Source organism: Danaus plexippus, chromosome 11 (genome assembly GCF_018135715.1).
Source record: "Danaus plexippus chromosome 11, MEX_DaPlex, whole genome shotgun sequence".
Classification (NCBI taxonomy): domain Eukaryota; kingdom Metazoa; phylum Arthropoda; class Insecta; order Lepidoptera; family Nymphalidae; genus Danaus; species Danaus plexippus.
In genome coordinates this window covers 420170-437180 of record NC_083544.1, presented here as the reverse complement: position 1 = coordinate 437180, position 17011 = coordinate 420170, and the positions used below count along the sequence as shown (strand labels likewise).

The 17011-nt window shown below is 32.8% G+C and overlaps 3 protein-coding genes across 4 annotated transcripts; 1 reads left to right on the top strand and 2 right to left on the bottom strand.

The window, feature by feature from the left end:
- Nucleotides 1–173: 173 nt before the first annotated feature.
- Nucleotides 174–1438, bottom strand: LOC116765850 (uncharacterized). The gene is made up of 3 exons (XM_061521876.1): nt 1434–1438; nt 708–835; nt 174–462 (listed from the first exon to the last, which is right to left on the bottom strand). Exons 1-3 carry the CDS (start codon nt 1436–1438, stop codon nt 236–238), a joined length of 360 nt encoding a protein of 119 aa, XP_061377860.1. The 3' UTR covers nt 174–235.
- Nucleotides 1439–5456: 4018 nt separating this feature from the next.
- Nucleotides 5457–8296, top strand: LOC116765708 (uncharacterized). 2 transcript variants are annotated; one of them, XM_032655290.2, is made up of 4 exons: nt 5457–5502; nt 5642–5751; nt 6714–6831; nt 7473–8296. In XM_032655290.2, the coding sequence occupies exons 1-4, from the start codon at nt 5473–5475 to the stop codon at nt 8235–8237; spliced, it is 1023 nt and encodes a 340-aa protein (XP_032511181.2). In that variant the 5' UTR covers nt 5457–5472; the 3' UTR covers nt 8238–8296. The 2 variants fall into 2 exon arrangements, with proteins under 2 accessions (XP_032511181.2, XP_032511180.2); XM_032655289.2 differs by lacking the exon at nt 6714–6831 and adding an exon at nt 6514–6637.
- A 6630-nt stretch (nt 8297–14926) lies between these two features.
- LOC116765455 (arrestin homolog) lies at nt 14927–17003 on the bottom strand. Its single transcript, XM_032654902.2, has 6 exons — nt 16709–17003; nt 16418–16624; nt 16212–16343; nt 15782–16133; nt 15514–15708; nt 14927–15438 (listed from the first exon to the last, which is right to left on the bottom strand). The coding sequence occupies exons 1-6, from the start codon at nt 16895–16897 to the stop codon at nt 15290–15292; spliced, it is 1224 nt and encodes a 407-aa protein (XP_032510793.1). The 5' UTR covers nt 16898–17003; the 3' UTR covers nt 14927–15289.
- Nucleotides 17004–17011: the final 8 nt, after the last annotated feature.

Here is a 17011-nt window from a genome sequence, read left to right as displayed (position 1 = left end):
TGTCAAAGTATAAGGTCCATGTGCCCATAATATGAACTCAACTGACAAAAATGTATTCAACAAAATGACATGGTTTTAAATAAACAGGGAAAGAGGTTTCATTTTACGAAAAGAAAGATTAAAAATAAAACGTATTTTTTTATTAAAATATTTTATGTTACTGTAGAATAAAAACTATAATAAAATCAAAGAATAACACTAGGTACATTGTGATAGAGTAACGATACACGCTGTGCTATGAGGCGTACTGGTTGCCCACGTGATGTCTGACGCCCCACTTGTAATTAGCGTTCTTGTCAGTTTTGACAAACGTGTGTATCGGACCCGTGACTCCGCTGGTGCCTCTGTGGTCGCGGGCGTGGTCGTGGTCGCGGTCATAGTCGTGGTCGTAGTCGTGATCGTCACGCTCACGTTTCAGTCGGACCCACTCAGACTGTTCCGACTGCCACGGCTTGGGTGGAACTGTCGACGATGACACTCACATCAATCACTCACAGAACATACGCTAAATTAACTTAAAAATAAATTTTTCTCACTTTATGCCAGTCCATACTAAATTTCGTCCGCGACTTCATCGAAATCAATATGTACTTTATATATAACAGAAGTAAAGGGGCGTCTAACCTTCATTAAAATGCAGTATAATTTACACCCTGACTGTATGCATTTATAAAGTTTATAGGATTATTAGAACAATATATACATACGTATATGTCTTTGAGGACGCGCGTATCTTATGACAGGATTCCTCTGCACGGGTTGGAACGGTAGAGACCAGCTTGAGACGCTCAAAAATAGACTGGCAAATAAAATCTGTGAAATGCAACACGGAAAGCTAATATTATAGACATTAATGTGGAACTAATACTTTTCGGATTACTACGCGTATTTTATTATTTTAAAACTACAGACGAGATGCCCGTGATCACGGTTGCTGCAAAGTAACGGAAAAGTCGGGAGTATGTAGTCTTTAAAAATAATAAAATACGCGTGGTAATCCGAGTAATATTAGTTTCATGTATATGAAAAGTCACGAAAGAAAGAATCATATACATATATATCTTTTATTTTGTTTACAGCAATGTATCTTATAAAAAATGAAAGTTTATCACATCTATTGTGATGTGTGTCGTGTAAGTTAAAGTATCTCGGGAGCTCTTATGTCGACGGAGCGGTATTCCGAGACATAAGTTTGACTTTCGTTCGCTCGTGCTCTGTATTACAATACGAACTCGTTGCATTTTAATGCAACCGCTGCCTACAACAATATAATACTGTCTATATGACTGGCAATCATGTTTTTTTATGTAATTATTATTTTATTTCCAGGTTTTAGGAGTGGTACACATTTAGGTAGAACTATATATTTTAAAATTTTACTCGTTAAAGGTGATCTCATAATTAATTTGCGCTTAAGTTGTGAATAAAATAACAGCATATTTACTTTTAATGTTAAACCTTGGATCAAGACTTCACTAAAAAAATATTTAAAATGTCGCGGTAAAATATAGTATTGTAATAGCAAACGAATATTGTCTCGTTTAGGACACTTTCATTTTTATTTGTAATGTGAATTGAAATAAAATAACCGGTACATATTTAATAAAATTCAATACACGCTGGTAGGCCGCGGTCGTATTCGTTTCAGTCCTAGTTAGAACCGGATCAGATTTTGCGACACATTGAAAAATATTCACTTATAATTTATCGAGGGATATGTTACTTACACGGAGGTGAATGCTTCCAATGTAATGCGGCACCGCTTTATATAATATGACGAAATAATTTAAAAGAAAATCCTCTTATTGGATGCGAATTCAGACTTACCAGATAACAATCCATCTCTCCTATTCAAATGATCAATGGCGCTAAGATCTCTGAACTGTCTTTTAAGTACAAAGGAAAACGATAACTTTCTAGGCGATTTAACGCTTTGATGCGCGGCGACTCACCGTACACACTTTTATATAACATAAATTAATAATTATCTTCATCAATAAACGATCAATACAGGTAATTTATAAAACATCCAAAAATACACTTCTACTATAACTTATAGATAAATGAAGTAAATCGTTCGACTATCATTTTATAGTTCAGGTGAATGTTAACTAGGCACTTTAAACGTTTCGTCTATAATTTCTCACGCAGAGGTTTTCGCTTGTGGCACTTTTTGCGTAATAATTTTTTTTAATAATATTTAAGATCTACAATATGTACTTATTATTAATATCTTAGTAGATATTAATAATAATTTATTACACACAAATAAAAACTTTTACATTTACAATGTCAATGCGATAAAATCCTAACATTACTAAACACGTTCAAAAATATTGCGAATTACAACATAATATCTTTATAAAGAATTAATTGTTGTAATTATAATGTAAAGGTTTAATAAAAATCGTGTAACATTAATGGCCCGGTATTAATCTGACGTTGAATGTCATTTCGGTGCATGACAGTTACTGAAGGTCAGATGAGATGGTTGATTATTAAAAATATTTTTAAAACAATACATAAACTAAGAAAATACCTAAATTGTGAAATTTTTTTCCTATGAGCAGAAGTAACTAAATTGTATTAAATTTTAGAAATCTTTATCATTGTAAACTTTAAATGAATTCAATAACAGCATGTTAATTATATTCTTATTACTTTGATGTTTTTTCAAAGTCTTAATATTGAAATGTGACCTCTAAATAAATGAAATTTTAAATGCTTTTTACATTTTATTTCTCTCCACTTTAGATATGAGTTGTGTATGATACTTTATGTCTCCACCATCATAAGCGAGCGAAGATAAAAAAATCATTTTTATGTATTACTTACTTTGGTCAAGTGTATTTATGTAATTTTGATAGTTTTGTACATTTTTCTGATTATAAAGTAGAAAACAAGTAAAAGTTTTTTTTAAATTATTTTCATTCCTAATAAAAAAAATGTATGACCGTAAACTAGATGTTCTCTTATTTATCTGTATGTTAAGAAATCAATTATTATTTTTCTGCAAAAGGTGCAATTTACAAATGATCTGTCGAAAGTAAGTTAAGCGACAAAAGAAGATATAAATGACAAATACTATAAGAAACCATATATGTAAGTTATTTTATGTAAACTATTCGGTATTGGCCTGGTAACACTTATTAATATATAATAATAATATTTATTTTGGTGAACTATAGAAGACCATAATGTTAATGCATTATAAATTATTAGAGTTGCCAAATTAATGTATTATATGAATTTAAAATGCAAATAAATTAGCCTTTGTTATAAATGCTACTAGGTCTGTCTGTTAATTTGTATAACAATTATTAGCGTCAAGTCGTGCTGTCAACATTCGTCCTTGACTTCACTTTCATGTCTGTACTCTGTAGCCTGTGCTTCACAATATACGACCCCGTGCATTATGCTCCGTCGACCTCATTGTGAACAGAAAAGCATATATTAAACAAGCTTGAAATTAAGTTGCCTAAAAGTTTCAAAATATTTGCAATTCAAGTACATAACTTTAAAATATATTGAGTTTGAGATTAACGAATTTTTTTCACAATAACCCAGATCAGATATATTATTTATGTCATACATGTTTCGTTTGTGATTGTCAGTATATATATTTACGTAATTGTTTCAAGTGTAGCATAGCGTAAGAATCCTGTTTGAAAAGACGTCTACACCTGGCGCTTAGTGGAATACTTGGCGGAAGTAAGAACGAAGATGTAAGTAGTCTGATTGTAAATATAAAGAGACACATTAAAAAGTGTACGGACTTTTTTTATAATATGGTCTGTATCATCTATGAGATATGATAATAATATAAAATTGTAAGAAAAAAATACTTTTCAGTTCAGTTAGTTTTCCAAACTTACACATTTAGAAAATCATCAGTTTTAACATGATTTAAATTTATTTCGATTGAGTTTTTTTAATCTATTCAATCGTATCATTTTAAATATTTCTTACTTAACTTCGGTGTGTCACAAAAAAATTTAAGGTAATAATTACAAGTTATTACGTAAATCTAATTATTCACCGGAAGTTTTGATTGGTTCAAGTTGTTTTTTCTAGTCGCAGAAAGACAATTCGATTTTTTTAATCATTATATAAACGACTTTCTAATTTATTTCCCGAAACGCATTTTCAAATTGTTATAGAATGTTTGCTAGGTTTGTTGAAATTGTAATTAAAATTAAAATAAATATTATATATGGCAACATTGTTATAGAATATTTGAATAGCTTTTTAATTTTTGTTCTAATTTTAAAATGAAATAGTAAATATTATATATGGCAACATTGTTGTTATGATTTTTTTGTACTTATTTATCGTAAATTAATTTAACGCAATAAAATTATTTCTTATCTATTCTTATCGAAGTGCACCTGTTTTACAGATTGCTGTGGGGCAATTATTTTTACAGTCTAATAAATTTATGAAATCACTTATAAGAGTTTAAGAATGAAATGCTCTGACGATTGAAATATAATTTTTTATCAATAATTTTTAGGAAAGATATAAAATTGAAATAAAAAATATTATCTAAATTGATTGAGGGATTTGTCGGAAAATACATTTTTATTGAAATTGCGTGAAAAACAGGTTGATTTTCTATTTACAATCATATTTGTTGTAGTAAACTTTTTTCATACTTTCCGGTAGGCATTTAAAAAATTATTAAGATCATTACCGTGATATCTTCAACAAGAGAACTTTCATTCTGTACCAATTATTAGCTGTAAATACGTTCGCGTGAATTTGGGTTCAGAAAGTGCAGTAATACAAACATGTATTCCCATTTAATAGTATTATAGTAAAAGACAACGCTGCTATGAATAAAATGCAACATGTGTCACAAATATATTATGTTGCGTTTTACTTTTTATGTCATAGAAATAATAAGAACTGGTCGTTGAACCAACAAAAAAAATACTATTTGAAATTTTTTTACATAGAATCTAAAAAATATTGATATAACATTTTTAAAAACTAATCATAATAATTTAGAAAAAAAACTCCTTATTTTGGGAACATTGGGGGCTCTAAGAAAGATACCTTTGCCTATAAATATCTGTATGCTAATTTTAAGTTGTGGTCGTCACACTACACACAGTGCGATAACATTTTTTCTTTCTTGAATATTCCAACATTACAGTATTAACGTAGGCTATTAAATGAGATATGTGAAACGCTTCGCATTTAGTGTGACAATGAAAACTTGCATCAAAAACGTGACGTCCACAAACTTTTGGAAACAAAGCTTTACATAATATAAGAAATTAAATATTAAATTCGAGCAGAACACAAACAATGACATAGTAAATACATAAGGTACATAAGGAACGTAGCTCAAATACACTTCTCAGTCAGTTAAAATCTATCACTAGTTCATGAAAACAAAACAATAAGTTGTAAGTCAGTATAAATCGAGCGACAGTAGCGGACCGAACCATCAACAACTGAGTCTCCATGATGGCACAACGTCTCTTCTTTACCACGGTACTGGTTTCATTGTGATGATGAAATTATACTTTTTGTTCTTGACTTTTGGGTTTATTTTTGCGGGAAATAGATTTATTTTCTTCTTTCCTCAAATAAACATTGTGTTAAATTAATGAATGTTTTTGATAACTTCCAGAGATGGCTGTTCTGTCTGTCTGTGTTATACATGTCAGTGAAGCTCGTGAGAACTGTGTCAGTGCCTACAAAGGAGCCTTACGGCATCGAGGCGCAGGCTAAGTTTTTCCAGTAAGAGTTTTTCTCATTTAACTTCCAGCTTGTACCCTCCAATAGATCCATGATGCTTATAGAGACGATGCCCGTCATTATGATCGTAGATACAAGAAGTAAATAAAAACGCAATTATTCTCGCCATTAACTTCGACTAGGACTATTTTTATATTTAAAGTAACCCTTCTTTTTGTTTTTACATGTTTAAGTTATTAATAATTGGTCTCTGTCTTTACCGCTGCGTGAATTTTTCTGTGTAATCAGTATCCGATCGAAGCTTATCAGGTCATTTATTAAACGAAGGTCATACCAATCCAAGTGTTAAGAGCGTGGTGCAACCGAGACTTATTAGAAACAGAAATAAGTTGTTCCCAATTAACTTAAACTAGATTTTATTTTTTTGATACTTTATTTAGACAGTAATATATGGAAATAATCCGCAAAATGGTCTTTGACATATTTTATAAAAACATTCGATTTATGAATGGCTCTGTTTTTGTGTGTTTCTACTAAGATCAAGTCAGTAAGACAGTCGTAGTCACTGCTTTTTATAAATGATTGTATCTTATAACGATTATTGCGGTTAAGTAAAGTGAGCTACAAATTTTATTTCCTTATTAGTCTTATTGTCTCATATTATATTTTTATCAATAATATCTTTTTATCTCCAACATGAATATCGCTTTATAGCTCTACCGCTTATAATATAAATGTTGTTTAACTTTGTCGTAAATTTAGTTTATGTATTAAATAGGATCTCATAGCCTGTTTGCTTTATAGGGATTTTTTCTCGGTACAGTTGAGTCCATACAAGATAGAATTCGGTCACGTTTGCGAGGATCCTCACACGTGGGAGCAAAGATACGAGAAAAAAGATTTTAAGAACCACAGGGACATGGGAAAAGTATCACGTTTTAATATATCGCTTTGTCTAACTTTTTTCTCTCTCCTTTTCTGTCGCGCTTGGCTTGGCTTGCAAGGTATAGACACTTGCCAACATCGGAGGACTTCGACCAAGGACACCGTCAGGGCAGCGAGCGACACTTCGTCGAAAGACACGAGAGGTCCAGACCTTCTAAGGGACTGTACGCTGCTAAAGTACGCTTCGCTTTAATTTTATATTTCATTACTAACTGCATTACTCTCTTGCACTATCGTAACTAACTTATTAAGTTCTGTTTTGTATAAATTTCTTAACAAAGGTTAGATACTTTCTAAACACTTTTACTTTTACATTTTTAATAACATTACTGAACTATAAGAATTTTGTTATGAACATTCAAGGGATATACGTAGCAAGTGTTTCTGTAAGTATCCTTACATTTAAAAAAAACTTGAAAAAAATATTATCACAATGTGGTAAGAAGTAAGAATGGAAATAAAACTGAAAGTAACATATTAAACTAAATTAATTTCGTGTATGAATACAGTAAAATCATTATTGTTATTAATTAGTTACGTGATAGTATCGTGGACGTATAACAGCGATAGTGTTGCAGATTGCAAAATATTCAGTCAAACTGTACACTCCACCAGCCAACTGTCTGGTTTTGTATTGATCTAGTTTCTACGTCACGTTTTGTTCCGGTGAAAGTTCTATTTTATCTCTCTAGTTATATTAAATGCACGATTAGAAAAGGAAAGCTGAGTAAAAAGGTGCAATAGTTGTGCCCATTACTTACCTTTAAATATATACTCTTTTTAATTAAAATTTAAATTAAACCTGTCCCATGATTTAGGTACGGTGGGGTGATAAAAATGGTGGTTATGGGGAACATTATTGGGATCTGAACCACGCTGGTTACACTGACAACCATGGCGACGACTATAATGGAGATGATGGTTCCTATCATGAAGAACCAAGCGATGCTTACAACGGTCCTGATGATACAGGAAGCTATGACTCTGAATCATACTCTGATGATGTTCCGCAATATGAAGAAACAGGGAGAATAAAGAGGGCGCATTCAAAGACATCAGAACAAAGCGAAGATGGTGATGTCTACGAAGAACAGCAGAGACCGAAACAGAGGATACGCTCCAAAAACAGAAACCGCAGAGAAAGATACGAAGAAACACATGAAGATGATCAGATAGAAGAAATAGAACCAACGACGAAATCACCAAAAATGAAGAGCGAAAGAATTATAGAAGAAGAAGGTACGACTGAGGTCCAAAAGAGTAACAAAAAACAAAAAGAACATAGGTATGAACGACCTCAGCAGGAAAAGGAGAAGAATCATTTTGTTCTGGTGGTTAATGAGAAAGAGACAGAAGAAGAACAATCTGATAGAACTCGTCAAACAAAACAACAACAAAGTGAACCAAAGCGATTTGTTAAATATGAAGATGGCGCTGGAGTGAGGCAACATACCAACGCTGAAGCCCTAGCATCAGCTTCAGCACCAAGACTGTTCCTAGAAACACAAACAGGACACATCGTGGACAGAATGACTGGACAGGCATACGTTCTACAACCTGTAGCAAATAAATATAATAAGTAATTTAAGTCTCGGGTACAATCTTAACTGTAGTTGTTATTTATTAAACAAATATTGAACAAGACATGTTTTATTATCCCTCGAATATTACTTAAGACTTATTGTGACGTGTGAATCCCAAATGATTCCCACACTAACAGATGACAGGCTTGTCAGATGATGGCGTGTCTTGTTTTGTCTTTCCCCGCTATCTTCGTTCCGTTGCATGCGGGTCGGTGTAATCTAGACTCAGATCTCTGTTATGTGATGGCTCATTGTTCTAACATACGTAACATGCGGTGAGTATGTGTTCAGATTGAGACCGAATGCACGTCTAGATTTTTAAATACTGATGTTATTTTATACATTTAAGAGATTGTCTACGATTAACTTATTTGACTACATAATCAAAATTTGCTGTTTAGATTTAAATTTTTATAATTACCTTAATTAATGACAAAGGTGACACTTGATAGTATGTAACTTATAACTTTAGTTATCTTTATGTTAAGTCGGAGATGCTCGTGAGAAATAACACTAGGCCCGATGCTTGATTATAAAAAATGCTTCAAAGACAAGTAAATGTTTGTATATCTCGATTTTTGTAGTATTTACTTCTATTACTTCTATAGAAACATTCCTCATATTCGCTGCTTTATATTTCCCTTAATGACCTTATTATGAGAATATAAGGACAATCAAATTACTGTATTCACTTTATTACAATTAAAACTATATTTCAACGCCATTTCCTGACCGAGTTTCTAATATATAATCACATAATTTACGTAATAATTCTACCGTAATTAATGCTTTCATGTCGTAAATACATCCTTAGTTCTCACGTTTCATGACATGGTCGTTCAAAATCGACCGTTATCACGACCTGAAGACGCTCCGGCTCCTTGTCCACCCTACGAACATCACAAACCAGTTTGACCAGTTATGGACGTGGGAATATGTCCACTACTTCAATTTACTTCCTATATAGTTTCTAAACATAAATAACAATCCAATTGTTATGAACGTAAGGTTGAAATTGGAATAATACTATACTCACCCGGCGGAGTGCATTGTCTGTTTTGTATGACTGTTGGCGCATAAAATTCACAGGTCTATTGCATTCATTATAAAGTGTAAAAGGGGTGGAGTGTCCCTTTAAATTGTCATTTGTTAAATTTCAAGGTGACTGGCATACACTTGTTACATCGTAGGACCGCTTATTTCCATTACAATAACCGAGGTTGGGTTCGGTATAAATTATGTCCCAATATTGTAATTTTTTGCACGATTTATAGATTTCATATTGCATATTTATATAAAGATACCTTGGATTTTAATTTAGGTTGTTTTTATAAAATTATTTATCAAAGAATATTAAAATTACATGTTGTTTTAGCTGAAATAATTTTCACACAGTTCATCGTTAAGTACAAACTAATCAAAAAGAGTTATATCAGAAGCTGTATTGCTCATTGAACCCGAGTCACTCAAGGTCACTGGTTTCTTTCCCACACGGAATATACCAAACAGGTTTTTGGACGAACCCTTCCGCAATTTAGGGACGATCGGACGTTATTTGTCTTTTTGTCCACAACGTGTTTGACCGGTTTTTCTGACCTGGTTTCAAAGTATGACAAAAAATTTGGTGATGAGGTTTGACAACGCCGATTCAATAATAAGCATTATGGACCCAGAGCTGTCTTAATATTTTCCAGGATTTCAATTCAATATTGTATTATATCAATTAAAGCAGGTGATTTTAAAATTTTACTTATTAATGATAATTATAATAATCAATAATTAAAATAATACACTTTAAATGACGACAGAAAGCTGGAATGACTAACAACAACATTATTTAAAACAGAAAAAAAAAATCTAGTCGTGTTTATATAAAATCACGATGCAAGTGAAAATATTTTTCGAGTCGTAAGCATTCTCTGTAAATTGTTCAATACATTCGATTGAAATCTCCTTTCCAATCTTGATGTAGCCACTGCAAAATGGTAAGTATAACAAGAAAAATGTAATCTACAAGGTTTTTCACCTGCTCACATACTTGTTATATCAGGAGTTCAAATATGTATATGTATAAGTATATATCAATCTGCTTCCGTAATTCCAAGTAGGGAAAATATAAAAAATTCTATCCTTAAGATGATAGTGTCCGTTTAAGAGTGAGCACAATATTTCTTGAAATTATAAATAAAACCAAAAAAAAACTCAAAGCAACGCGTGCTCTGCCAAGCCTTTTCCACTTTACGCCAACCCCAATGTTGTAATATGACAATTTGTGGATTGAAAAGAATTTTATCTAATTTGAAATTTTTGCAAGTCTATTTTTAAATTAGAATGAAAGGTCCTTTACCTTATATCAAATAAAAATGGCAAGAACTACTTCATCGTACAGGATGAAAGCCGTCTGGTTTTGAAAATATATGTGGGTTTGTTTGTGTAACCTTTAAATTGCATATTATCTAACGATTTATTAACAATAAAATAAAACACTTTAAATTTATAGTACGCAAGAATCTTTCGAGATAAAGGGTTCCACAATCACATGATAATTCTTTATATTCAAACATTATTACTAAACACGGCCAGAGTCCTCGTCTAAAGAACTTTCTAAACCAGTTTGGCCAGTCCCGGACGTGGGAATACCTAATAATGTCCACTACGGTTCGCTTCCTGTATTATAAGCACCGAAAATATAACACTACACTCTTATATATAGAGTTGAAACTTACTAATTGTTTTTAGGTTTGCATTGTTAAAAGACATAATAAAAAATTACTGCATAGAATGAACGGCCCGAAGTCAAGGGTTGAATGTCCCTTTGCAGGGGCTGTGTTTTACAATCATATGCGTTTTTATTATACTCGGAAATATACTGTCCACATTTATTTCAAAGTTTTTGGATCAATATGAGAATGGATAAAAATGAAGTTACAAATTTATAATTTACAATATCTTTTTTAATTTTTTATTTTAATCAAGTATTTTTTGTAGTTTATGATTAAAGAAAAGCTAAAACATGAAGATTTTTTTAAATTCCAATATTTATTATCAAAACACGGAATCAAACGTTAATACTTACGTAAGGCGTGTTTGTCTAAATAGGACTGAAATTTATATAAGCAAAGATATTATGTATCGTATTATACTGAAGGTAATGGGTCACTGGTTTCTTTCCCACGCGGAAGATACCAAACAGGTTTTTGGACGAACCCTTCCGCAATTTAGGGACCATCGGACGTTACTTGTCCTTTTGTCCACAACTTGTCTGACCGGTTGCACCCTGAGAACTCTCCAATATTACTTAACGTTTGCTATACTATTATTCTTGTAACCGTTTTTTGTAATTCTTTTATTTTTGCAAACTTTAGTCTCTTATTTACTAAGTTTCTCTGAAGAATTAAATAAAAGAACTCTACTAAGCTATTATAAATAATTATATTATAATTTTAGAATTAAAAAAGGATCATTTTCGTTCAATTAAAAAAATAAAATTTAATGATACCTTCATTCGTTTCAAATTCAACAGCCAAACTTTTCTTAAATTCCCGTTATGAGTCGTGCAGAAGCAGTAACTAATAAAATTTCTTAAAATCCTATTAATTCGTGTTACTTAAGAAAGTAGTATTTTATTCACTTTTATTACATTACAGGTGACCTCATAGCGTCTCGATATTTATTGAACATAAATAATCGTCATTACATATTTTTTTCTGAGCAACGATGTTCATGTTGTGTACTCAGAGTAAACCATAACAAATAGCGTGTAATGCCCCTATTACCTCAGTCCCCACTGAGAGATATTTTTTAGAGATGCTTCATTGTCACAGCGCACGCGCCACTAAGACGTTCAACAAAAACATTAGGGATGCTGGCTAGGGGAGGGGTTAGACCACTCAACATACACATTTATTGAAAGGATTGCCTTTTAACATTTCATATAAAGAATATTTTAAGACTATTGATACATATGACACTATAAAAACAATATAATATAAAATACCGTCGGAGTTCTTATAGAAAATAATAAAATCCTGTGACAGTAGAGTGGCTTCAAGCCTTCTCCAGAAACAATACAAATTATTCACTAAAAATATCATTGAGACAGTATACGCTCTTTTGTTATCTTTCATCGGTGTCTCACTGTAACATAATACTTCATCAATAAGGTACAACTTGTTGTTTCATGCCTGTTGTCAATTAGCATTTATTTGAAAAAAATAACATGTTCCTCGGTGTTATCATATTGGCCTTTATGGTACAGATACATTAAAATCAAAGTAAAGAGGTTTATAGGTAGTGTGTTGACGTTTCAACTACATTACATACAACTATAAACTGGTTTACAGTTGAGTAACAGCTTGATATTGAACTATCAGCTGGATAAATGAAGATTTCTTGCATATTCTCAAATAAAATGGTCTATGTCAATTTGTAGTATGAAAGCAAAATTTATTAATTTTAAATATTCAATTGTATTTAATTATCTTTATGGTTTTGAAGAAATATTTTCAATAAAGACTCGAATTCCTGTTTCTTAATAATTACTTTTCGACTTGTGCACATAGGTGGTAGGCAAAGTGATTTTGATAATAAGTGGGGAGAGAGAGTTGTCCGTTATTGGACCTACCCTTGAAATTCGGGTTTGGAGTGTCCGAGCGGTAGGTTGGCTTGAAGGTGCTTTTAGCAGACTAGTTCTCGATTTATTGTATCATTGAGAGGAGGAGAGAGCTCGAGAATGGACCGTCCTCCGCGCTCTGTTGGTGGAAACTACCTTCACCACGTGAGATTAGACTAAGAAGATGGTGGGAGTGTGTTTTGTGATATGTAGTAGTATTGAAGTCTGGTGAACAGTGATTTGAATAAATATTTTGCTAAGTTTTTTAATATACCTACATTATTAGCGTTTGCATTTATCGTGGGTTAAGTAATCTAATATGCAGATTAAAATTAATATTCATGATTTGATAATTTCCAACTGTCAAGTCCTTTTACAAATTGCTTAACACCAAGTTAAGATTGAAAACGTGGTTATATTTTTCGAATCCAATTATTTTCTGAAGATTTTCAGGGAAGTGCCTTTGTTCTGAAGTAAAGTTTTACTTTTGATGTGGTTTTATAATACATAACAAGATTTTTTTGCTGAGATTTTGAAGAAAAAACTATTAAAAAGTAAATGTAAATTAAACTATACAGTTACTGAAAATTCAAAAGATTATTATTTTACTAGTGATCGTTATATTAATATTTTCTAGTTGTACATTAAAAACCTTTCGCCTTATGATCCTTTCTTCTGTCGCAAAGTTGTGAAGTTTTTTTTTATTTTTATAAATGTGATGATAAAAATGAAATAAATTGTTAAAATAAAGAAAATTTTGAATATATGTAGCTATTGATAATTCTAAGGAAGAATATTTTTGGCCAATGCTTAAGACGTTCCCGTGGAGACAAACTAATAAAGGCACGTTTTTTTTAATTATTTCTTAGGAGTACCTACGTTGTAATTAAAATAAAATTATATTTGTTTTTTTTTTTATTAATATCACGACTTGTTTAATATACATCAAAGTTGATCTTTATTTTTCGTTTTTAGTGCATTGCCTCCCAAACATTATACCATTAACAAATTAATATTTTTTATAATTTCATTAGAAGCGTTATAAAATATATCTAATAAAAAAACGTTATTCGAAAATTTGTAGGTAATTTAAAAGTCTACAATGATTAAAAAGTTTGCATTGAGTTAATATTAAATTAAATGGAAGGCCGTGTGCATGCATAACTTTATCGTCATGCAAAATAATGGGTGACTGGTTTCTTTCCCACGCGGAAGATTCCAAACAGGTTTTTGGACGAACCCTTCCGCTATTTAGGACCATCGGACGTTACTTGTCCTTCTTTTGTCCACAACTTGTTTGACCGGTTTGTGTAATGTGTTTATTTTTTGTCCACAATATATGCAGTTTCAAAAAGGTTTTTCATTCTTACGTGATGTTATCACTTTCCATTAAATACATTAATATTATAATTTTTTAAATTTTGAGTACCCGTTACTTATGGGAACCTTAACTAAATTGATCGTTTAGATTGATTCTTATTAAATTTAACTATTAAAAGTCTAGTAATTATTTTTTTTTAATATACGGATTAAATTATACCACACTTACGAAATATATTTAAATATTTCTTATCCCATGGTAAATTTTAATAACTCATTTTGCTGGTTTTTTGAAAGTTTTTATTCTCTTCATTCTCTTCATTTTGCTTAAAACAATATTTATTAATACACTTTTAAAAGTGCCATAAACTATTTTACAGTCTTTTTTTGAGTGAAAGAAAAGTCATTGAATGTTTAAAAAAAAAACGATTTACCATCCAAAGCAAGATTTTTATCAATATTTATAAGAAACCGATGATAAATCATATCGAAATAAACATATTGTTAATATAATAAAAACACCTTATAAGAAGCAGGGGTCATCGTTAAGGTGGTGGGGCTATCACACCCCTTTGAATGCAACTGAATACAAAGGATACAAGACTATGCAAAGAAGATCTTATGCAAATCATTTCTATGTGATGTCAGTATTGCACAAGTTGTTAGAGCGGTCACATCAAGAAGTTACTTGAATTTCTTATCAGAAACCTTATTATCAGAAGCAGTTGCTGAAGGGAAATCAAAGAAAAGAGTCAAGTTCTGGTGATGGCTGTTTATTGATCTTCACAAAGGTTCACAACGAATAAGGTAATTTGACTGGTGATTCATATTACAGTTTTGATTATTTAATTTAGATTACATTTCAAATTTTACTACTAACGAACTCACACTATCCTGATAACACAACAGTAACTTAAATATAAAATTTAGTTACAACTGAAATTCAGTGCAGAGGTTAATGTTACCAATCCGTAGGAAGATGACGGTAAAAGAATGATTTGAATCGAATTAATCAATCGAGTGAGCCTAGTTTCGTGGTGTTACTTGATTTTTTTTTGTGTTTTTTATATTTTTTTTTTCAATTTTTTTTGGTGGCGATGAATGTGATGTTACAAGTCCTTTATTCCGGTTCGTTCATCCTAAGGCGGGCGAAGTCCTCAAAAACGATGTTGTCTTCCTCCTCGTTGGCATACAGAGAATTTTCGTAGCGGTGACGCTCAATGGATTGCATCTTCTTCATTGCGTTGAAACGTTGGCGTTCTACGCTTCCTGTAAATCAGTATAACAAATTGTAGATCACTAACACAAAAAATATTTATATTTATCCTGAAGTATTTTACTTACCCTCAGCAGGATGCAGCAGTTTGAATGGCACGTCCGTAACAAGCTCGCCTCCCAGAGTTCCGCAGTTCAGCTTCACTCGTACGGAGTAAGATACCACGATACCAATAGCATCAGCTGGGCACTTGCCCTCCGACACCAGGGTAGAGCTTGCGAGGTTGACGTCATCCTCCTTAAGGTGGCCGTCCAGGGCGACGCCTGTTAAATAAAAGTCGAATAAGTTTATTTCGTTTTGGTTTGATGAAAAATTGTAAATGTTTTTCTCGCAAACCTCGAATATCCTTGTTGCTGCGAGCCAGAGGCACCAAGTAGAAGGTCTTAGACAGGCTAGCTCCGGGTGTTACTGGGCAACCCTCGCGGCTTTCCAGAGATGCAACGTGGCGGCTGAATTGAGAGTTGATCATGGTAATCTCAACATGCTGTACAACCATGCAGCGGATGTTGCGAACAGATTTCCTGGAGTTGTTGGAAACGATGATGTTGGCGGCAACCTTCTCTCCATGATAGTAGATTTCCTTGTCGAGGGTCACTTCCAAACTGATCTTGCCGTTGCTGAAAGTGAAGCCCTTGCTGACAAGGGAGCTAGGTAGGCGTCGTCCGCGAGAAGCTGGGGCATGTTGCAGCTACAAAGTAAAAAATATGAAATGAAGCCTCAACAGTTGAATATCAAATTTTTGGGTGTTCCGTAGAATTTTGAGTACCTTCTTGATAGCAAGGGTAACGGAGCTCCTTTTGTGGCCCTTGTCATCCTCGTTGTCAGCTACGTAGGTTCGCACGCAGTAGTCCACACCCATGGGTTTGCCCTGATCCTCATCAGATGGTTGCAGAGTGACCTAAACAAGGAAATGTATCATTTGGTGTGTAATTATAACTTTGGCATTAGAATTATAAATTTTGATATTATTACCGAGCTGGGCGACATTTCAGGGAAGGTAAATGTGAATGGGAAGGCATTTGGTCCGAGCTTTTTCAAGAGCTTTTCTTGGACAGGTGTCAGTTCCATTTTCGCGTTGACCATTGGTACCACTTGGTCCTGGCCGATGACCAGTTCCTTCGAGAATTTGACTCCCATGACCTCATCTTCTTCGCGACCGAATCGGTAGGTCGTGACCAGCTATGTAGAAATAAATAAAATATTTCAAATTAGCACTCGAAAGACACAAGAAACACTTTTCACTAGACACGTTAATGCCTATACCTGGCTGTAAACTTTTCGTCCTTTCAGGTACTCGGTGTCAACCACTACGACTCCATCGACAGGATCGCAGTAGTCAACGTGATCAATGAAGTCCCGCTTGCCCAGGTAAACCGTAACCTTTCCATTGGGTGTGGTTTTCTTGAAAACCTTCACCGCCACCACGAAAGCTAAGGATAGGAAGTCAAGCATGATGCTCGATTTAAATATTACTTTTCGAAAAAGGTGACTTTATAATATGGAGTATTGTATAGGATTGTGTGAGTTGTGAAGCGCTCACCAGAAATGTCTGGGCTTGGGTAGGTC